General features: G+C 44.9%; 1 protein-coding gene across 1 annotated transcript in view; it reads right to left on the minus strand.

Annotated features, from left to right (window-relative positions):
- The window catches only part of syne1b (spectrin repeat containing, nuclear envelope 1b), a 107,144-nt gene extending 84,915 nt beyond the window's left edge, over positions 1-22,229 (minus strand). The window contains exons 1-18 of the mRNA XM_076299214.1: positions 21,951-22,229; positions 20,217-20,278; positions 13,419-13,514; positions 12,795-12,878; positions 10,737-10,829; positions 9,971-10,149; positions 9,324-9,520; positions 7,668-7,780; positions 5,885-5,992; positions 5,530-5,667; positions 4,780-4,944; positions 4,414-4,526; positions 4,149-4,317; positions 3,603-3,699; positions 3,396-3,458; positions 2,324-2,526; positions 1,719-1,883; positions 912-1,064 (exon numbers count right to left, since the gene is read on the minus strand). Of these exons, the coding sequence (XP_076155329.1) occupies positions 912-1,064; positions 1,719-1,883; positions 2,324-2,526; positions 3,396-3,458; positions 3,603-3,699; positions 4,149-4,317; positions 4,414-4,526; positions 4,780-4,944; positions 5,530-5,667; positions 5,885-5,992; positions 7,668-7,780; positions 9,324-9,520; positions 9,971-10,149; positions 10,737-10,829; positions 12,795-12,878; positions 13,419-13,514; positions 20,217-20,278; positions 21,951-22,029 (2,277 nt within the window). The 5' untranslated portion in view covers positions 22,030-22,229. The remainder of the gene's footprint in view (positions 1-911; positions 1,065-1,718; positions 1,884-2,323; positions 2,527-3,395; positions 3,459-3,602; positions 3,700-4,148; positions 4,318-4,413; positions 4,527-4,779; positions 4,945-5,529; positions 5,668-5,884; positions 5,993-7,667; positions 7,781-9,323; positions 9,521-9,970; positions 10,150-10,736; positions 10,830-12,794; positions 12,879-13,418; positions 13,515-20,216; positions 20,279-21,950) is intronic.
- Between the last annotated feature and the right edge of the window lie 1,716 nt (positions 22,230-23,945).

Genomic DNA, 23,945 nt, shown 5'->3' on the forward strand with positions numbered 1-23,945 from the left:
TCTCACATTTGACATGCCCTGTTTGATTACCTTACCAACAATGAAGAGAAAGGTTAAAGTGCATTTTAAAAACATTACTGAACACGGGCAAAGTTAAAGCGTCTGTCTCCCTTCACAACACCAGAATTGTAAAGAATATCTCTCTCCATGCCTATCTTGACACATAGGCCACCTGTAACTGAACAAAACAACAACAGCATCCATCTGGTCTGTTTGACATGATACGCAACCTTTAGTTGATGAAATGTGTTGTTTAGCAAGCTATGTTGCTAGGTTCCATCATTTACAACTTGTGTTCTTAGTTTATTACCAAAGCTGAGTTTTAAAACTGTCAGTGTGATTTAATGGTTCCTGGAGGATAAACAAGTTTTTGACATGAATTGGTGCCAGTTCAAGACAGGAAGATTCAAGAAACTGTTGCCTTCAATAGCCTATAAACTATAGAGACCCTATGACTTTTTGCACCAGAACAAGGGATGAATGTTTAGTAAACTCAAAACTACATGCCATGATTAGTTTGGGGAATTAGATTTTCAACAGGAAACGCATTTTCAGAATCATAAAGCTAAATGTGAACATTGGATTAGGAAAAGAGGCGACTGATATGTGTGTGTGTGTGTGTGTGTGTGTGTGTGTGTGTGTGTGTGTGTGTGTGTGTGTGTGTGTGTGTGTGGGTGTGTGTGGGTGTGTGTGGGTGTGTGTGTGTGTGTTTGTGTTCATCTTGTAGGATGTTCACCACCATAAAATTCCACTTAACACTAATGCGTGTTTTACAGTTACTGCTGTCATGAGGATCACTAACGGAAAACACGGATTTTGGAGGCTTTCCAATTCCTGCAACTAAAATGGAGAGGGCATACTACATGCCCTTTAATTTGTCATAATCTGTGGTTTAGTCAGGATTACCATACCTCAACATCCTGCAGAAATGTCCGAATGTTCAGGAACGACACTTGCACTGGAGTGTTGAGTCTCTCATTGGCTGCGTCCACATAGGCCTTCAACATAGAGATGCTCTCCTCATAGTCTTTTCTCAGCTTGTCCACCTCGTCCACTCTTGCATACTGCGGGACAGACACAGGGCAGCCATGTTGATTGCAGTTTTTATGTGGCACAGCCAGACAGTGTACAATCTACAATCTGTACAGGTACCTATGGGCCTTAAAAGTTTACTGTGCACCCAGCATTTTTTGAAATACACAATCCCATCTATGATGTTCTAACACCCAATTTCTAAGGTGACAACCACATACATCAGATGGCTTTGCTCCTATTTCAATAAATCCAAACACCTTCTAAGATTTTTATTTATGACAGCAACATTGTGTTGTGCATTATGCATGATGTGGTTATAAGAAGCCTGTGCCACCACTTCTCAATGAGACGTAACGTAAAACGTACATTTTCTCGTATTTGAAAAAAAATGCCCAGATCCGTTTATTGGGTGCCACGGATGTCTATCAAATGCGTCTGTGCATAGCTCATCATCGTCTTGCTTTCCCCCCTGTTCTGTGATTGGTTCCCTATCTGAGGCAAAAATTAGGGCGGTAGTTTCCAGGCTGCCTTAGCAGCGTGAATCAAATCGCGCGCAAGGCAGCATGGGAACACCCAGGCTAACTGTCACTTGTTTGATTCATCTGCCCAATAGATAAAAATGCATGCTGCAGCCTAATCAGAGAAATATGACTGAATAGTGGGATTTGTTGTTGTATGCGTACGTGTTTGACTTTGACAAAGAGCTCTCTCCATCTCCCGTTGAGCAGCAGGAGCTGTTGTTTCAGGTCCCGGGAGACCGTCTCGTCACACGTCTCAATGAGAAAATTCCCTGCGTCATTCATATCCATGTGCTGCTGGATCCAGTGAGGAAGGTTCCGGAAGAATTCCTTTAATTGAAGAATGAAAACATAGAAGGGACATTAGCATATCATTTTACACAGCTCTCTAAAAAGACCACATTGTGGGTGTTTTTTAATCCCAGTGTCATTAACTTTCACAAAGGTACTTCAGAAAAAGCCTCTCATCTGATCTTTTTATGGAACACTAAGATGGCTCTATCTCCTATCCCCCACAGGCCTCTATAAACAATTTGACACAAAAATGACACACTGAATAATTCCAGTGAGGAGGACTGATTAACATTCCTCACAGTTCCAAACTGTGGGAGGATTACAGAACATGACACCATTATGACCCTTCTCAAACTGGGATATCATGTCAGGTTACATTGTGGCATAACTACCCCAGAAAACTATGGCAAAAAGCACTTCTGAAGCGTCTCCAGAAGCCATTTGTTTAACAGCGTGTTTCCGGGTCCTTCCCTCACCCGCTTGTGGCTCTCGGACTGGTTGAGCATCTGCTCGCCGTCCTCCAGCCAGGCCTGCAGGCTGGACACCGTGCCGCTGTACTTCTCCCAGTTGGAGATGACCTCCTCCAGCATGCTGCGGACGCTGCGCACCTCCACCGCCAGGTTCCTCCACTGCGCCGTCGCTTCGCTCAGAAACTTGTTCACCCCCTCACCCTCCTCGGCTGAGGAGAGAAATGCTGAGGTTAATCACTCGTCCAACTGGGCATGTTATCATTCTATGCAGGAAACTAGAGGTGCTCCAAGATTGCTGCTGGAGTCCTAGTGCTGTAGAAATGCCTCAGTGTTTTGTATAGTTATAGTTATAGTTATAGGTATAAGGGTTATAGTTATAGTTCAGGTATAAGGGTTGGTGTCTTGCAATCTTGGATCTGTGTAAAGCTGCGACAAGTGCTGGACAAAAACGTAATATGTTTGTAGAGTGGAATAGTCTGCAAAAGTGAAATACAAAGAAATATATAATAAAGACAAGTTACCTTTGCTAAATTTGTTAAATATCTTGTGAGTAATGGTAATATAATATAGGTGGCAGCATGCTGGAGGTGGCATCAATAGCTATTTGATCTTTTTTTGTTGTTTGCATATAGGGGGTTTTGACAGAGGGCTCAACAGAGTGATAAGATCGACTTCATGGATAAGAGGTCTCAAACTAAAATTGCACTTCTGTTTAAGCAAGCATGAGGTAGTCATGAGGTGAGTTGCTGTGTGTTATGAAACTACAGTTAGCAGGAACAAATCTATCATCTTCAGTGTTTTTCAGACATTTCAGAAACTTGAATGACGTAATGTTCATTTTAGCCTATTTAATGTTGTGTGCACGAAGGTCAACAGAGTAGTCTGTAGCTGGCTCCGTAGACAGTTAGTTGGAGACCCCCATCACAGTTGTTAGAGAGTGTGCAGACATCACAGAGAAAGTGTGGTATTAATTGATTTCTTTCTCACAGGTTCGTAATGAAGAGCTGAGCCTGCAAGGACAGAGTCTACAAGTCCCCTAGGCAGTAAAGATATTCCATTTAGCGCTATGCTAACTTACCTTTCCTACTGTTCTTAGTGCCTATAACATGAAATGGACAGTTAGCCTGTCTCCTACATGACGCTGAAAAATAAAACAGTTCCATCTCACACTCATGAACAGAAGGCATCGAGTCCTGTTATTGGGTGTCCAAAGACAGTTACTGTAGCAATAATGAGTCTATGTGTACAGAGTGCTAACTGGAAAGGGAAATGGTGGCTAGCTTACCTGTGTTATCAGATTTGATGTAGACATCAGCAGCTTGTTTCAAAGACCTGAACGTTGTCTCATATTGCTCAAAGAACTTGTGGCCCTCAATGAAAGCCTGTTAAGACAACCCAGACGAGAAAGATAAGGGAATGTTCCACTGGACCCAAAAACTCACATATGTCCTCATTCACTCTATCATCCAGCACTGCCTGCACTTATCTCTGACAGTTAGACTGAAGGCAAAGAAACATCCCAGAAATCCATGAGTGGGGATGAGTGGAGACTAACAATAATACTTTTCACTCTTCACTCAATGATCTTTGGAAGCTTACTGCTTTATTAGCAACTTGCAACATGGAAAGATATAGGCTAGCTAAGGGCATTAAGGATCTTGATGATTCTGACTGAATTGATCTGCATTCATGATCACATTTGTTTCACAGGTGTCAGGTCTATAGTTTGGATTATTTGGGTCTGTACACATGATATTCTGTACAACAGAGGATAGGTTGGTGGTAAGTATGCCTTGTAGAGGTCCATCAGTGAGTCTATGAGGAAACTCACAATGTAATTTTGCAGTAACAGCTCCACTGAGTCCCTTCGGCCATACTTTACGATCCAGGTCTTCAGCTTCGACTCGGCCAGGATCAGGAAAGCCATCAGACGATACTTCATCTCCCAGAATTCCAGTTTAATCACGTGCACGTGGGATGAAGTGGACACATAATTAAACCTGTAAAAGAAAAAACAGAAGATGCACATCATATATCCACTCCGTCATGCCACAGACCATACTGTACAGGAAGCCTCAGTGGTCAGCAGTGGTCACCTCTCAGCCAGGTCCTGGAGTTGCTCGTGGGGCACCGGGACGCCATTGACAGAACGGTCCTTGTGGATCTGCTGGAAGGCCTGTCTGTGGCCCTCTAGGTTCTTCAGCACCTCCTACAAACACACACACACACACACACACACACACAAAATAAACACATTTAAAGAGACATCCACAAAAATATATACTTAGTAGCAGAAATGCCCAATAAAGAACATAAGGTATCAGAAAACTATTTCATACTGTACAAAAACTACAACTGGCTAGGTAAGGATTAACTTTAGCAACTATGACTGCAAGAAATGTTCACATTCATGTGTCATGTCATGTCATGAAGTTTTGTCCAGAGCGTTCTGTGTAACATACTCTGTGCTGCTCCAGTTTCCGGTGTATGGTATTGGCAGTCTCCTCATGCGCCTGCTGCAGGGGAATGTCCTCCCTCAGAGCGATCTCTGCCCGGTGGAGCCATGCCCCGATAACTCCCAGAAGCCCCGGCAGAGACTTGTCCAGGTGGATGTGCCAGTCCAGCAGCTGCAGAAGTGAGAACGGTTCACTGCTCAGTCACATCAAATGTTCATTCAAGAAAAACGCCATGAGATTGTTTCCCTCCAAATGTCCGATCTGATGAAGTGCTGCTGGCTGATGGATATTTAGAAGGGGACTTCCCAATACCCTACTGCCCCAGTGAATCAACAACTCAGCCGTGGACAAACAGAGAGGAAGAGAGCAACCCTGCTCTGTCACTTCATGTTAGGTGGACACATACCAATATGGTAAGACATTGTACGAGAGACTGCTCTCTCTCTCTCTCTCTCTCTCTCACACTCTGGCTTTGTCAGAGTGTGTGAATTTCTGTATGTGTGTGTGTGTGTGTGTGTGTGTGTGTGTGTGTGTGTGTGTGTGTGCGTGCATGGGTGTGTGTGTGTGTGTGTTTGTGTGTGTGTGTGTGTGTCTGTGTGTGTGTGTTTGTGTGTGTGTGTGTGTGTGTGTGTGTGTGTGTGTGTGTGTGTGTGTGTGTGCGTGTGTGCGTGTGCGTGCATGGGTGTGTGTGTGTGTGTGTGTGTGTGTGTGCGTGCGTGCGTGCGTTTTTGTGCGTGCACATTAAAAGTTTCTTACCCTGACTGCCACCCTCTCCCAGGCCTGTTTGACGAGCGCCTGGTCCACAGACAGCTTGCCGTCCCGGTGCACGGGCAGCAGCAGGGACTCCGTCTGCCTCTTCTTCATCTCGTACTGAACACGGAAGCCTTTGAACGCCTGCGGCACAGCACAGAGCAAGAGCCAGTCCGGTCAAAACACATCACAACCGCATAATATAACGGCATTACAACGGATGGATGAACACAGATTGACCGCACAGTTAAAGTTAAAGTTAAAAGTTTTATCATTTGTCATCATAGTGGTTTGCATATTTAAGACTGCAAGATTTACTGCAGTATCTTGAGGTGAATGAGCCTCCAGTGGTCAGACTTACCTGGTACTTGTCCGTCAGGTTCCCCTCAGCCCCCTGGACCCTGAGAATGTCCCTCTCCAGTTGGTCCAGCCAGTTCTTTAGCTCCCTCAGGACCCTCCTCTCCTCTCTCTGAGGAGGAAATAGAGAAAGAGGGAGAGAGAGAGAGAGAGAGAGAGAGAGAGAGCGAGAGAGAGAAGGAGATAGAAGAAGAGAGGGAAGGAGAGAGGGAAATAGAGAGGGGTGAGAGATGCCACTTTCTATCACTCACTGTGCTCTCAGTTGCACAACATGAGGGCCACTCCAATCACACCAAACGCAAGACAAGGAGCACTCAAGTGGCAAACACAGAGCCTGGGAGACTTCTAAATTATAGAAACGGACAAAAGGATAGAGTACAGATAAAACTTGCCTACTGTACAAACCTCTGAATGGCAAATTGTACAGTGGCTCTCCAATTTCATGTCTGACAGTGTGCATCATCGCCCGAGCTTTATTAGCCTTCATAGTTAATGCCACTGATAACATGTGATGTTACATAACGGTGTGGTTACTCACAACTAATGCTTAATGGGGGGGGGGGGCAGAACTCGGCTTTACTTGTGTGATTCCCTCACATGGCCTCTAAAGCTTGTATCTAAAATATGAACTCCATAGAACATACCTCAAACATAAGCTCTATATCCTGTGGATCAAACTGTCCCGGAAAGCAAGACGCACAGAGAGATGCAAACAACAACAACAGTCCAGTCGTTAGCAGAGAGAAGGACAGAGATAAGGCATAAAGAAAAGCTGCACTGAAGTATGAATGTGTCAGAATGACAAAACCCACTTTGCAACCAGCACCATTTTCTTTTTTGTTTAACCTGCACAGCTAGATCAGTACCACACAAGCACGCCACAGCATCTCCATGAGGCAAACAGAAGAGCTCACAATGGCACCTCGTCATCATTAAAATGAGTAATGATTGGAGGAATTGCTTTGGGGAGGTGGTGTGGCACTTGTGTGGTGGTGATGTAGCGGCCAGCAGGACTGGTGGCATGGAGGCAAAGGGAGAGAGTGAGCACACACAGCACTCAAGCTCATGCCGACTCCACAGAGCTCAGCCCTTACCTGCAGCGTGGGGATAGAGATAGCAAAGGTTGGAATGGTGCGCAGAACCGGCTACACACACACACACACACACACACACACATACACGGACATGAAATAGGGTGAGAAAGAAATGAGAGATGGAATGAGTGTGCAAGGTGCTGCAGATGAAAGCATGTGGCCTACTTGTGAGCTAGACGAGAACATCGTTAGCTTGTATGGAATTACTGTGCATGGAAAACTAGCACATCAGCATAAGCCACCAAAGCATCAGCATGTGAAAACAAGCACATATAGCAATATAACAGAGCAATACATACACACACAAATGCAGTAGTGTGCAGAAAAAGTGGTCAACATAATGCTTGTGTAACCATGTTTTGGTCATCATAGTTTATTCTAGGAATATTCTAACATAAGAGGGAGTCATATGTATGGCCTGCTTCTCATGACTTTAAGTCAGTGAGTTTTAACAACACACTGCCCAGAGATACAGGGCTAATGCTTCACACAGGTGGCCACATGACCAAACTGCCCCTATAATAATGTTATAAAAACTACTCTGGCTATAATAAACAGACAGTAATTGGTTGTCATAGCATATTGTCAGCATCATGAACACCATACTGTGTGACACAGTACTGACAAACCACTGATGTATTTTTAGCAGGGTGTTGTGGTGGAAGCCAATAGGACGAGGGGGATGCTGGGTACCTCCTCTGGCTGGCCATCTGTCTGATCTGATTGGTGCGGGTCCGGGTAGTGCTTTAGGAACTGGGCCACATAGGTCATGATGGATTTCTCGTCGGGCTTGTCCACATCCACGTCTGGAGAGAGAAATAGAGAAAGGTCAGCTGTGGAGAAGAAAGGCTTAAGGTGGACATAGTGTCTGTCACACAAGAGTGTGGATGAAAGACACAGAGTGCAAGATAAGAACATATCTGTATCTGTTCTTCAACTGAAGTGGCAAACACACCATTGCAGCACAGTCTCCGCTGCTGTCTTTTGACATTAAGACAAAACATTATGATACACACTTCAGGTCAGGCAGTGTACACACACACACACACACACACACACACACACACACACACAGCATCTCACTTGAATACGAACACACACTTCCACAGGGATTCGGTGCAGGAAGCAACAGGTAATGTGTCATGGGATTCAGCCACTGGGGATAACCAACACTCTAGTGACGAGTCAAGTGTGTCTAAGTATCTCACTCTGAGAGCATCCGATTACCCTCCAGGTAAAAATGGAGAAAGTCATTAGTAAATGTCAAAATAAATGAGTCTAGCACAATCACTGCATTTTTTTCCTAAACAGTATACAAATGTGATGTTTGTACAGCAACAGACAAGAGTATGGTGTGTGAGCAGCGAAAACACACATTACTGAGTTGTCATCCCAGAAATGCATGCTATAAAAGCCTGAAATGTATGGCAGCTATTGTTCATTTCAGAGCCATTACTCTGGTGGTTACAACAACAACTAATTTCTGCAGTGACAGGTTTGTTGCTAAATTGGAGGGAAAGTGAAACCAGTCATAATCCCCCAGCAAACTACATGCTGAGCTCACTGTCTAATGGTCACTGTCACCACAACTGCAACACAGACGCGGTAATAAATACAAGCCTGGATGTCATGGCGGGTTTCTGGTCAGGCGCAAACAAATCAGGGACTCCTCTGATGAGTCTGCTGACCCCGTGCTCCCATAACAGGCTAAGCTCAGCCCGGTTCTCAGTTGCCATAGCAGGGCTCATTATGGGATGCCAGAGCTCAGCTATATACTGGCTCCAGCTCATCATGTAGTCTGGCCTACAAAGGGGACTGTGAGCCACACACTCATACTCTCTCTCTCTCTCTCTCTCTCTCTCTCCCTCTCTCTCTCTCACACACATACACACCCACACACACACACACAAACACACACACACACACACACACACACAATCCCTCCCTCACCCTAATGAGGCCCGAGCACTTTGATCCTTGTCATAATTGTGCAGTGTCTGCTTGCAATGTTTTTAGCCCCCAGAAGCAGTTCACCAATAAAACAAGGGGCCATTCAGTAAATAAAACCATTCACATATCTGACCGGGGCAGCATATCTGCCCAGCTCAGCCAAACTAGGGTAGGGTTTCTCACCGCCTGGCTGACTTAGCAAGAGCCACTGGGTAAAATGAAACAAAGTAAACACAGATATCTTACGGCCCCCAACCACTGGTGCTTCCTCCAGGACACAAAACAAAGACGGAGGAAGAGAGGAACCGAGGGGAGAGATAGAAACCAGAGAGCGGAGAAATGAGGAGAGACAGAAAAACGGAACGAGACAGACAAAAACGAGTTAGGGAGGAGAAATACCTTCAGGGTCCAGTAATCGTGGGATGCCCAGTTCTGTCTCGGCCACGGAGAAGGCTTCCTCCAGGTTCTCCCGGTTCCCTCGCCGCCGCACCAGCTCCATGTCCACCAGGTCCGGCCGGATGGAGTAGATGACGGAGTGGAATGCCACGCCGCTCCGCCAGCTGGGCCCAAAGTCCTTCACCTCGATGCCCAGACGGCTGTCGGGGAAATCCGAGACTTAGACTGAATCTGCACATCTGCACAGGCCTTCATGATGCACTTCAAAACATGGAGGTGCGTCACCTTCAAACGTTTCATTGCAATGCCACAGAATGTTTGCATTTCTCTTGACAGTTAAAGGTACAAGTGTGGATAATTACATAAAAGTGGGTTTAATGGGGAGGATGAGGATATTATATATACAGTTTTGTGTGTGTGTGTGTGTGTGTGTGTGTGTGTGTGTGTGTGTGTGTGTGTGTGTGTGTGTGTGTTTGTGTGTGTGTGGATGTAGGTGTGTGTGTGGGTGTGTGCCTGCGTGTGTGTTTGTGTGTGTGTGTGTGTGGATGTAGGTGTGTGTGTGGGTGTGTGCCTGTGTGTGTGTGTGTGTGTGTGTGTGTGTGTGTGTGTGTGTGTGTGTGTGTGTGCACTTGTTGTGATTCCAGACATACTTGGCGGCAGTGCACTGCACCCATCTCAGTAGGGCCCTTTTGGCGCTGCCCTGGAACTTGGTGACCACCTTCCTCTTCATGGGAGGACTGGCAGCGTCGGTGCTGGCCATGCTCTCTACGGAGGAGGCGCTGGAGGACAGAGCCTGCAGAGCTGGGAGGTTACTGGTCAGCTCCTCAATCTGACCGTCCACAGGGAGAGAGAAGGCAAGACATGAACTATGAGACATGGTGTAATAGATAGATAGATAGATAGATAGATAGATAGATAGATAGATAGATAGATAGATACTTTATTGATCCCTAGGGGAAATTCAGAATTTAAATGACAGATAGATAGATAGATAGATAGATAGATAGATAGATAGATAGATAGATAGATAGATACTTTATTGATCCCTAGGGGAAATTCAGAATTTAAATGACAGAACGATAGCATTTGAGTGTTGTGCAGTTCATATGTATTATGCAATAATATGTAATATGCAAGCCAATATGTAAATCTGGGTTTCTTTAAAGTTTGATTACAATCTGACTGAGAAAAGAAGCAACTTAATTAGCATCACTTTGATGTTTTAATGCTTTGGGGTTTTTTTGGGATAGTGTTTACACAGATACTTAAACAGCACATTTTATGGGATTCTTAGCATGTTGCCTTTTACACACACACACACACAAACGGCACACCTTCTGTGCGCCAGATGCATAATGGAAAAGTACAGCGAACAACTGACAGCGCTAGCCTTAGCATGTGGTCTGTAGACTTCACCTGGAAATAGAGAATGATGGTCCATATCAAGCCCAGGACAATAGATGGCCTCCCATCAGCGATGTCAGTGGCATTTATGTTGACTAATTTGATCTGAAACCAGAAAAGACATAAAAAAAAAATAAAAAAAATGTAAGACGGTACATTTTGCCAATGTTTTTCTTGGGTTCAAAGACATGCACTTTTTTCCCCAGTCCAATGACACGTCTCTTTGTGGGGGCAGTCACCTCCCTGGAGGACTCTTTTAACGTTGATGATTCAGCCTCACTGACCCCGTGGTGTCCCTCTCTCAGGAAGCAACCGTAGCCAGCAGTTTGGCGCAGCAAGCTGGTGAGTTATTTCAGCAATGACAGTGCATTAGCAGGCCGGGAAAAGAGTGCAAAAGCACAGGAGACAGAGAGACATGTTCTCTGTCGCCAACAAATCAACTGAAATGGAATATGTACTTCCTGTCGACTAGATTCCAATCCAGAAAATGGATGTGGTTGTGTTTTTATTTATTTTTTGCGCTATTCTGACAGGTCATGCACAGGCCAATTCAAGAGAGCCATAAGTAATGCAGCCTGCCAAACAGTGTCTGGTTGGGATGGGATTTTTCAGAATGGTAGCTTTAAACAAGATATCAATGCATTTCTATCGTTCATTCATTCATTTGGTAAGCCATCATTCAGACTGTTGTTAATGCTTTTTTAAAGCTTAAGATCAATCAGCCAGCAGTTAATGTTAAACATAAACCTGTTAAAGTATAATCCTTCAGCCATTCTTTCCAACATGCCGCCATATCATTTAAACATTCATCCATAAACATCATTCGCCATTCAGCAGTCAGCCTTTCATAAACATGATACCAAATGAAGTTAAAGATTAGTTGTCCTGACAATGGCATTATGTTCAGCATGACTTAATTTTGCCTTTTCATCATATGCAACAACATCACCTCATTCAAGCTGCTATTAAATTATGAATGTTCTAATAACTGAACGTCGGCAGTTCAGAATCGGTCAGAAAGAGAAGTGAACAGCCTAGTCAGATGGATGCAGTTAGCAGCATCAGAGCTGGTGCAAGAGCAGGACGTGATGTCAGCAATACTGACCGGAGATCCTCTGTACACTGACTGAGGCATGGTAAGAGAGTAGGTGACGTTAAAGACAGGAAGTGATGTATCATTAGTCAATGCTGATTGGTCATGCACCAAGTATGCAGCATGGCCATGACAGCCAGTTCATTATCAAATTTGGCAATACAGTTAGAATATGGCTGTGGTACTCCTTGAAACAGTGCAAAGGTACATTTCTGCAACTGAAGGTGCTCTAAGCGATGTGTCGCAGTTTCTGAGCTAAAACATTTTTTGTCACATACAGCAAACATACTCACCATCCGCTAGCTACCTGTCCCCCAAATACACTGTAAAAAGTGTGGTCTCTGTGGACAGCCCAGGTTACAAAAACAGCAAGAAAAATAGCCTGGTCCATGAAACATAAATTGTTCCAGCCAATCACCGGTGAGATGCGCGTTTAGGAGAGTTTGGGGGGGGGGGGGGGGGGGGAGTGCTAGCTCTCTGTTTTCTTTGAAAGTCAACAGAAGTGACGTTACCCAACATCGCTTAGAGTACATTTAAAAAAATAAATAAAAAAAAACACTGAACAGGTTGAGCTGAACCATGCAAAACATATCACCATTGGACCTAGACTGCACAGATGCTGTGTGTGCAAAAGCATCAGCATTATTCTATGGAGTAATCAGCCCTGGACCTAAAAGGCCCCAGCTCTATAAAATCACCATTAATAATGATTTATTCATTTGGTTGATGCTTTTATCCAGAACGACTTACAGACGTTAGCTATTACAGGGCCAGTCTTCTTAGCAACTTAGAGTCTTGCTCAAGGGCACAGCAGTGGCATCCGCGAATTCACAACTTTTCTGGGTACTGCATGCTAGCCCAGCTCCTTAGCCACTACGCTACCACCGTCCATATAAATGTATAGAAGTAATGCATGTACAAAAGCATCAGCTCTGGCTTGAGGGAAACAACAGCGGGGAAGCGCGGCCTTTCCTTACCCTCCGTCCCTCCAGGAACTTGAGCGCGGTGCCAATGTTGGACACCCAGTGGATTCTCTTCAGCTGCCGGCCCTGCTCACATGGCTGAGAAGAGACAATGAGGACTCACCATTAATGCCTGGAGAGGATCCATCATATCCACATCCACATCCACATCCATATCCACAATCACATCTATATACATATCTATTATCCATATCCATCATACATTATAAATTAACTATCATTGGTAGCAGTTATACTTCACAAGGCATATTTAAAACCTCAGCTTTCAACAGCTCAACACAGACCTCATTTTTCCTATTCCTATAAAATCCCTCTTACCACATACTTGTATTCATTTTCTATAAAACTAACTACTGCACACATACAATATGTCCACACAACATAATACTTCATGTTTCAAATCTTTTACTCAACACAACAAACACACTTACTAAACTCTGATGTATATAGATAAATGGAATGGAAAGCAATACACTCAACACTACAACTAAAGTGCTGGTCTGACAGCATTGGCCATTTGTAACCTCCGTAATGGTGTTGTATTGACAGTGATCCATTGGCAACATCAAGAAGGGAGTCACAGCCAAGGATGCTTAGAAGTAGGCGGCAGACACTCACCAGTCTCTGTCCTGACAGCACCTCCAGCAGAGCCAGGAGTTTCACCCCATCCTTGATGTCCTCAAACAGATCATTGATCTTCAGTGGGGTTTTGTACTGTAGTGATGAGAATGAGAAAGAATCTGAATTAGAAACGTTGAACTGAATAAAGTTTATTTCACTTAAGAGTGTCTAACAAAACAGTCTCTTCTCTCTTTCATTCACACACACACACACACACACACACACACACACACACACACACACACACACACACACACACACACACACACACACAAGCTGTCTACTGCAACCCTAGGTTGAATTCCATTTACTATTTTCCCCTTGACTTCCCCTCTGTCACCCCCACATAATGCATCATGTTAAACAAGTGTGCACTTTAGGGCAGAGATGCATATTGGGCTCACTGAAGTGGATTTGAGAACTGTTCATACTAGCCAGAAAGCCCAGTGTGAGGATTCCTCGAGACCAAGGATGGGATGGCAGTCTGGGAGTGCTGTGAATTTTCCATGATGGAATGAACTTCAGGTCATTTCCTGATGGCTTGACTAATCTTAACCTTTATTTCGACCTTGAGTTTGATTTGAGCAAGTTTGCACACACAATAATGGCAGTCTGCCGATGAGCTCTTGAACAGAGTAATGCCTAACTGACTATTATGTTTGACTGATGGGTCTGGCTTTCTAAACCCAGTAGAGGTTTTTAATTCTGAGTAAGAAAATAGTCTAACAACATGCTAGTAGAACAGCCATAGAACAGCTACTCAGAGTCAGTGAAGGAACGTCCCTTGTGAGGCAGGACTAAAAGGTTCTTGAGTTTTTTTTTAGCTCCAGCGTCATCAACTTTCCTTCAGTTTTTATTAACCCTGGCAGAAATACAACTCACCATGAAGTATTTACAACACAACTCTGAACAAAAAGCCACTGTAAAGTGTGCTATTCATGTGACATCTATTCTTAGGACAATGGAATATGGAAATTGGAAAATTGTGTGACTAATTGTTCTATGTAGTTCCACTCAGGTGCACATGCTCTGAATACTGGACTATTTAAACAAAGTGATGGAGACAGCTGCTCAGTATTAAATAGCACATACAACACAGAATGCATTCAGGCTAGAGAGAGACATACAGTAGAATGTTTTTTGTTATCGGTAGGAAAATGTGTACAGCTGTTTGTGATATATAATGGTGTATAATGTATGTTACACTGTATAGTGGGAATTGTGTGACACTGATTTGTGCACTGATTTGTAAAGTACATAGGTGTCTTGAGACGGGACCTCAACTAAGGCAAAATTACAACAACATGCTGGTGAAGGCAAAATGCCATTAGTGGTGGTTTGTTAAATGGTAAATATGAGGGACAGGGCCAGCAGCAGTGTTTTTACCACAGAACCAACAGTGTAAGACCCCTAGGCTAATCATGTCACACATATATCTCCACAACAGGAAACGCTCCTCTCAGGATGTTGGAACAGTGCCAAGAGCTGACTTTTAAGACAGAAAATGAGAAATAGTTGATTTACTCAATGTTTTCATTGATCACCTTGTGAGAAACCTTGAACAACTTTATTGTTGTGATACGCGTCTTATGACACAATATTTATACAGTCGACAATAGAATAGAGTATTCTGCAAATAATCCCTAAAATAACTCCTCAGTGTTCCTTTAGTCCACTCCAACTGTGATAAGCACATCTTCTCCTAAAACGGATTACAAAAACCTGTACCTACATGTATCCAATCAAATCCCCTCAAATATGATTTATATTCCCAATGGCTTTGCTCCCTCATAAAGCATGTTGGGGAAGTGGTGCAGAGCAGGAGAGGAGCTGAGGGGCTGGACCCAAACAACGTTAGATAAGGGCCCAGGCTTTCCACCGTGACACTGCCAGCACTTCCCGGTGATTCAGACCAGCGCTGTGCCAAGACCTTTCATTTTCTCCACAGAGAGTGAGAGATGATGAAAGAGGAAAGGGGGAGAGAGAGAGAGAGAGAGACAAAGTAGGAGGGGGAAAGATAGAATGAAAAAGAGAGGGAAAGAGATAGAGAGTGAAGTAGAGCATGTTTGCTAAAGATGAACAACTGTGATCCATTGCATCCAAACTCTCAGCCTCTTGGCGTAGCAGGGGCACTGTAAGGGTACTAAGAGGAGAACTCCATTGAAACCAAATGGAGACTAACTGCCTTTGTGAAATGTCTCTTTTCATTGCTTTATGTCCCCCTCTCCTCCTTGTTATGGCAATCCTTTGTTTTGATAATAGGCAGTGAGAGTTGAGGCACCCCCAGCTCCCTATTGGTGTGCTCAGTGCGACCCATGTCTGTAATCCATGTCCAATGTTTAGCTGCTCCCGCATCAAAGCACGGCATGCATTACTAAGATTCTTCCCAAAACTTTCAGAAGCTATGACCAACTGGACACCAATAGCCTGACCAACAAAAGAGCCTGCTGGGCCGGTCCGTGCTGACTAGAATACTTAAGAGCTTCAGCTTAAATGACACAGGCCAATGGAGGGGAGTCCCTGACAACAGCAACCACAGTGAGTCAGCAACCTGAGTGTCTAAGAGGCCATTCAAGAACCCCCTCACAAATTCACAATAGACTGACTTAGATACCACTGAGGAGCTTACTTAACCCTCTCATCACAACTGCAAAATATTGGACTTGAAACTGTCATAAAAGCAATGTGGAGTCTAGAGAAATCTATGTAGAAAATTGTGAAGAATGTCGCTATAGATCGTTAAAGAGACAAAACAGGTATGCAAGTGTTCTACTAAGTGTTCTTCATCAGTAGGCTATTACTAGAGTCTTTGGCAAACTGTTTTTTTTCTAGGAAATCAGAGAGTACACTTCATATTTAACTAATTCCATGTAAAAGCCACCTCTATTGCGTAAAAACACCTATAATGCTGAAACTGCCTGACAGAGAGATGTCTGCCATTGCACTGTGGTGTGCGGGTTCTTGATTAAGCGTCCATTAGGTATATTGCGGAGACATTCTGTCTGAGCACGGCAGCCACACTAAATCCCTCTCTGGCTGCGATTACCTGCCTCTGCTGATTAAAATCTCATCCCGCCGGCACATCTTCCACACAGGCTGAGAAACGCGAAGGCCCCGAGCTCGAGGAACTTGGGTTTAATCCCTAAAGAAAATCGTTCACTGATTTACTGAGGCCCGTTCTCTCCTTTTAATATCAATCTCATTCCAACATCCCCACTGATGACACCCAAGTCAGTCCCTCACCACGTGCCTTTAATTATCAGAGATGCTAAAGTCTGTCTCTGTTTCCTGGAAGGCCGGCACATCCCAGGTCATCCTCATTTCACTCCACACACTTTTGGCCTCATTCTCATTTCCCTCTGCTTCTGCCATTTCTGCTCAGTAGTCAGCAGAGACCTAGTGCCTTCTTTCACACTTTTGGCCACGGTCGAGCGGCTCATAAACTGCACAGTCTGCATGGAGGAGAATCCTGCTGATGCTCTTCCCACCTTTCCTGTCTCTGTTTTTCCATTTTGGTGAGCACGAGCACTTTATCATCTATTGTTCAGACTGTTGCTTTAAAAGTGAGTCTGTAGTCAAAGTCAGCTGGTTGACCTCTGCTCTCTCCTCTGCTCTGCCATGTTCCTCTGTGACTCTGATTATTCCATGACTTCACCACTACTCTCTGCTCCACGGACAGTCCAGCAGCTTATGGAAATGCCATTCAGATACAAGAGGATCACAGTTAAACCACACAGACATGAAATATCAATTGGTAAATACTTATTTAATTTATATATTTATATTTATTTATTAAGCACCAATATTATATTATATTATATTATATTATATTATATTATATTATATTGTATTATATTATATTATATTATATTATATTATTGGACTGATAATAATAAGTGTAAGGATTGTGTGGCAGTGGCAGTGGCTTGCTTGTTGCTAGTAAGAGCTGGGCACAAGCGTCCAGCTCCCCAGGAGCAGAACATTTCCCACAGGGCTGTGTTCCTCACACTCACCCTGCCCATCTGCACTGGACTGCCCTCTCCAAATGTACTGCTCCCCTACCAAAGATAACCTCACACACACACACACACACACACACACACACACATGCACACACATGCACACACACACACACACACACACACACACACACACACACACACACACACACACACACACACACACACACACACACACACACACACACGCACGCACACACAAACACACACGCATACACAGACACGCACACCCACACAAGCACACACACACACACAAACACACACACACACACACACACACGCACACACACGCACACACACACGCACGCACACACAAACACACACGCATACACACACACACACACCCACACACTCACACACGCACACACACACACACACACTTAGGGACATGCGCGAGTGCGCACACACACACATAGATACACACACACACACACATATGTGCACATGCACACACATATACACACACACATACTGTACACACAAACATACACACACACACACGTGCAGACAGAGAGAACCACAAGTTCTTCAAGCATATCCCCTGAGTGACAGCAGTCACTCTGCTAGGTGACAGCTCTGCCAGTTGTTAGTACCTGTCTGGCAGCAGTGGAGCTTTGTCTCTGGGTATAATGCTCCCTGATGGCTAGCAGAGTCACAGTGTCTCAAGCAGACCATCAAAGAGCTTTTACCCACAAAATATGCACAACGTAGTACAACGCACATACAGAAGGATTAAAAATATCTTCAGTGCCAACTTATGGCAGCACCGCTGAGAACAACATCGACAAGCAGCTGTGTCTGAGATAAGCTATGGCAGTAGTTACTGGGTGTCTCCTGCTGTCTGAGTAAGTAGCCATAATCATAGCCATATACAGAGCCAAAGTCAGTGTTTTATCATACTGAGTCTGTAGAAATGAAAATACCCTCATTCTTTCTCAACAACACTACAGAGACAGAATTTAAAATCTTTCCAAAACACCACTGGGCTCTGACATATGCCACCCACTTCTCTTGCTCTGTGTGTGTGTGTGTGTGTGTGTGTGTGTGTGTGTGTGTGTGTGTGTGTGTGTCTGTGTGTGTGTGTATGTGTGTGTGTGTGTCTGTTTGTTTCTGAAAGCTCTCTCTGCTGCAGCAGAGTATAGCACGGCCCTCTAGAATGGAGACCTTTCTTTTCTATGGGGTGGGAGGGCATCACAATACGCTATTTATTTACTTCCCAAGCGCTGTGAGGGTTGTTGTTGTTATTGGTTAATGGGGAGTTTAACTGCTTCTGAATAATCCGAATGCTAAGGGGAGTTGATTTTGCACGTCGAGGCAAGCGGGTGACTCGTCATTCCTGTGTGATTACAGTGATGCTCCGTGCGCATCTCAGAGTCATGATGGCATCGGGTCAGTGAGCTCATTAGACGTTTCACGGCTGACAGGCCAGACCTGATACTGTTGCAGTGGCCATGCTGCACACACACACACACACACACACACACACACACACACACACACACGCACGCGCAAACACACGCACGCACGTGCAAGCACACGCACGCACGCACGCACGCACGCACGCACGCACGCACGCACGCACGCACACACGCACGCACGCACGCACGCACGCACGCACCAGCCTCCATGCCGCCCCTTTCTCTCCGTAAAGCAGGCTATCTCAATGCAGTCCCTGTCCCCATTTGCTTTCACAGTTTTGATGCGGCCGTCGCAGGGCTATCTAACGTCTGTACAGAGGCTACCACCTACTTACACATGCTCATACAGCCTTCACACACACAGCTCTTTCTATATAAGGAATCACACACAAGCTTGTAGATTCAGTGCAGACTTCTGCAGACTGCTACAGCAGAGCTGAATATTTCTAGGTCCATCCAATAAAATAATGCACGATTGTTCTTTGAAATTTGAAAAGAAACTGTGCTACTAATGCGCTTATTATATTAATTCATTATCAATAAATTATCATATCCATCATATCAATAATCAATTATCATAATCATTAGATTCTAACATCACTCTGACTATGGCTTTGCCTTATTCACCCTCCCATAATGCCACTTTTAATTTGAATTCAGCTCCCGTCCTGTCTGCTTTCCCCAAGCCTATGTGCTGATTTAGCCGATTTCACCTCCGGTTAGTTCTACCTGGGCACTGACCTATTTTGAACATCCAGACAGCTGGCTCAACAAACTGGAGAAGACTTTTAGCTTCCTGACCCTGGGCAGTTCCTCCCTGCCTAACAGACAAAAGTAGAGACAGGCAGGGCTGTCTCTAGAGACATGCAGCAACCTCTCCAAACCCAGACATTACAGATACCTCTTACAACTGCACACTACGGTCTCTCTCCACAAACAACCTCATTCCATAAATACCAATCACCCTATCCTACCTCTGCACACAAACTCCACACAGGTGCATCTATCTGCATGTATTCAGTAACAACAACAATTCAGTAACTCAGTAACTATGCACTCTCACTAGGCTTCAATCTGATGACTAATATAATGTCACATTTCCATTCTTCAGATTCATGGGCCCACGGCCCACAGTTGTGCAGACAGTTAACTGCTGATTAACAAGACGCTTCTATAATTACTATGCTGTGTGTGACCTTTAGTTTTAAAGAGTGGAATTGCCATAATTTCATGACTAGAAAAAGAATGGTTTTGAAGACTTCAGTGCATCCATTAGAACACCTTCTGGTGCTATCCAATACAGAGGTGACCTGAAGTCATTTACAGACAGTACAGAGCCAGTTAAGACAGAGTCTTACCTTTGCCAGATGGGAGTTAATCCACTTTGTGAAGGTTCTCTTCTGGACCACTTCCTGCTCATCTACAACAGAGACATGCATATTATCACACAGAGGTTACCTCCAAGGTGAAATTATCATAGATAGAGATATCTTGCATCTTCAAATCCGCTGACAAGTACAACGATGCTACTGTTTTTCAAGCTGAGGTGTTTCTTACTGGCCCACGCACAGATGCAAAGGGACAGGTGTATGAGATGACAGGTGAATCTGTGTGGTGAGAAAGGGACAGGTGTATGTGATGACAGGTGAATCTGTGTGGTGAGAAAGGGACATGTGCACCACGGTCCATGGAGTAGAATGTTACGTGTAGATGAGATGGCAAAGTCAACAACGAATTGCAAGTGAAGAAAAGAACGAGGAAACCACAAATAAAGAAACAACCACACCAAAGTTAAACAATAAGACAGTAATGAGCTACTAATGACCATGGACTGTACTGTATCCTGATGTGGCTCAGAGATTGGTGTCTGTCAGAAGCAGCAACATTCAAGCACGGATCAGGCAGGGATCTCAGCTGACCTCAACAAGTAGGATGGGCAGCAACTTTCATTTGGCATGTTATTCTTTACGAAAATACATAGGTGTGAACATCAAACCAATCATCACAGAGATGGAACCTCACATACGTATAAGAAAATAAAGCATATTTGTTTTTTAGGGGAATAAATCTCCAAATAAAAATATCCAAAATCTCAAGAGGTCTCCAGATAGCTTCAGAGCTGTTCAGAAAAATAGAAACTTGGAGAAACTGAAAGCCTTTGACAGACGTTTGTTGATTTATTAAAGAAAAGCCAAACAAATAATTAATCATTACTGTTGGTGTTACAATTTTGGGTCATCACATAATAACTGGGTTATTTGCTTCTAACTAAACATTAATGGCTTGTAAATGTGCTAAAAGTTCCACACAAAAGCAGTGGCTTTCGAAGATAGCGATGATGTAAAGATGACCACAGCCACCGAGCCATGCTAGACAGAGACACCCTTCAGCGAGATGAAGGAAATCAGACAGAAATAGAGCAAGATAAGAATAGCCTGGTTCACAAAAAATATACAGAAAGCTTCGCCTAACGGTACTGTCAGAGATAACGTGACGATTTGTGGAGGAAAAGATAACTTAAGGCTGATGCACACTGGGATGCTGAGCTTCAAAGATTCTGTAGAGTAAACAATTTTTTTAAAAAGCAACATGGTAAAGAACAGACCACCCCCAACACACACTCACACAACCACATAGACACTCACAAAAACACACACACACAGGCAGACACATATGCCGGCACGGTCGCAGCACGCATGAGCCATCTTTAATCCAATGACATGCGCAAAAACACGGAGGCAAAAGAGCATGTCATTAACACACACACACACACACACGCACATGCACACGCACAACAGACACATGCACACGGACAAAAATAAACATGCACACATTGAGCCACAGGCAACACATCCATGTTTACAAAGCACAGCATCCTCTGATACAGCCCTGGAAATGCTAAGTGCACCAGATGTGCAGTGCATCTCTCTCTGACTCTTCTCCCATCCACAACAACAGGACACTACCTGAACACACACACACACACACACACACACACACACACACACGCTAGTATTTGGAACATGTATTTTCAGTCTGCAAGGACTATCTGTCAAAGTGAAACGCAGGAGGCAAGTGTCTGTCCCACTTACCGCGCAGGTACTGGAAGAATCCTGTCACCAAGTTGAGGGAGGTGGTCTTTTTGAGAGGCACGTCCTTAAAGTGGGCCATTCTCTAGTCCACTGCCCCGATCACTGGCTGTGCCCTTCATCAGGGCTTCTGAATGTGTGTGTGTGTGTGTGTGGGTGTGTGTGTCAGTGTGGGTACGACATGCTAACATCTGAGCATGACATCCACAGAGAGGAGGGGATCTCTCGGATAAAAAAAAAAAAACAGGAGCGCAGACACACACACTCGCGCACATACACTCACACGCGTATATCCCACACACAGGGCTGGCTATCTCTCCCTCTCCTTTCCTCCTCCAGGAAACAGAGTGGAGGCAAGCCGGCCGCAGCTTTCCCCTGAAAACACGGAGAGCAGCTGGGGGTTGGAGATGGAACCTCCCTCCTCCCCCTCTCCAATCCACTCTTCCCCTCCTCCTCTCTCCTTTCTCCTCCCTCTGCTCCTTTCACACACACACACACACACACACACACACACACGCAGGCACGCAGGCACGCAGGCACGCACAGAATCCGGCGTGCAGCCTGTGGTAAACCAGCGTTCTTAATGGAGCTGGGCTTATGACCCTCCTCCCTGTCCTTCTCTGGATCGTGCCATGGAGGAGTGTGTGTCTCTTTGTGTGTGTGTGTGTGTGTGTGTGTCTGCTGCAGTAGCAGCAGTAGCAGCATCCGTCTGGAGAAACACACCACAGCTCCGCACAGCCAATCGGCAAGTGGGATACGGCGATGATGTCACAGCCTGGCAAGCCTGATCCACACACACAAGAGGGCGCACACGAGTGTTGCAAGTGTGAGCTAGTGTGTGTGTGTGTGTGTGTGTGTGTGTGTGTGTGTGTGTGTGTGTCCGCGTGAGTAAAGGGGGGGGGGGGGGGGGGGGTGCTCCTGCATGACAGATGAGAGTCTTGTATGCTAATACAACCCCTGCCACTGCTGAAGGGGGCTTAAGATACAAACAGATTTACCCAGAGCTGTGCGGACACAGTGGGAGGGGGGATTTGCGCACAGTTATTTGGTGAGGTCTTTAGAGCATCACTCCATAAGATATGGCCTCTTATTAAAACCATTACAGCTGGTGATCACAGACTTATCCTCTATCCTACTTTACTGGATAGAGTTTTTAGCTTTGCAGAAATGACTATGTGTCTGACTCCATATGGACATATGGTCAAAATGTCTGTATGACAAAAACAGACACCCCATCACGCACACACATACTGTACACACAAACACCCCAGCCTCATTTCCTGATTGTGCTAGTACAAGACCAGAAGGGGAGCAGAACATGTTGAATGTGGCAGAGTCCAATACAATACAATGCCTCGCCTTTAAATCATTCATGTGATGCCTGAAGGAGGCGCTGGCCACCTGCTCCTCAGGCAAGGGCCCCCCTCACCCCCACCTCCACCCTCTACCCCCACTCCTCTCCCCACTACCCCCACTCCTGTCCTCACTAGCCCCGCCTCCAACCCAGGCACCCCGCCCTGCCAGCACTAGCAGGGCTAGTCAGAGACAAGGCTCCACCTGATATCGCCCTCCTCCTCCCCTCCGAAGCACCATTGGGGTCTTCCACGGTCATGCCGGCGCCCCGTTACCATGGCGACGGGGCGTGGATGTCCCCACTTTTGCGCTCTGAACTTCTGGCATGCATTGTTTTTAGCATCATGCATTATTGAATCAGGTCTAATGAAATTCCGTGCCACATGCTTCTTTTAATAGTTCTGGGAGAGGAGAGAAGAATCATAGCTTGTAGACTAATTCACTTATTGGGGAAAAAAAACTTTTTCTCTTTATTTGCCTTTATTTGTTTGAGAGTCAATGGTGTTTGTCCTTTGGCTGTGGGTGTAAGCAAAAGGGGACTTCCCAGTGCCCAGGCTACACAGGCATAATGAAAAGCTCATCGTGCTCACACTGATATCCAGCAAGATAACACCACTGACAGTGTGGGTTGCATTTTACATGGAT

Source organism: Alosa pseudoharengus, unplaced genomic scaffold, assembly GCF_046254945.1.
Source record: "Alosa pseudoharengus isolate Yale_2024_CS ecotype anadromous, Long Island Sound unplaced genomic scaffold, YU_APseudo_1.1 YU_APseudo_1.1_scf_22, whole genome shotgun sequence".
Lineage (NCBI taxonomy): Eukaryota > Metazoa > Chordata > Actinopteri > Clupeiformes > Clupeidae > Alosa > Alosa pseudoharengus.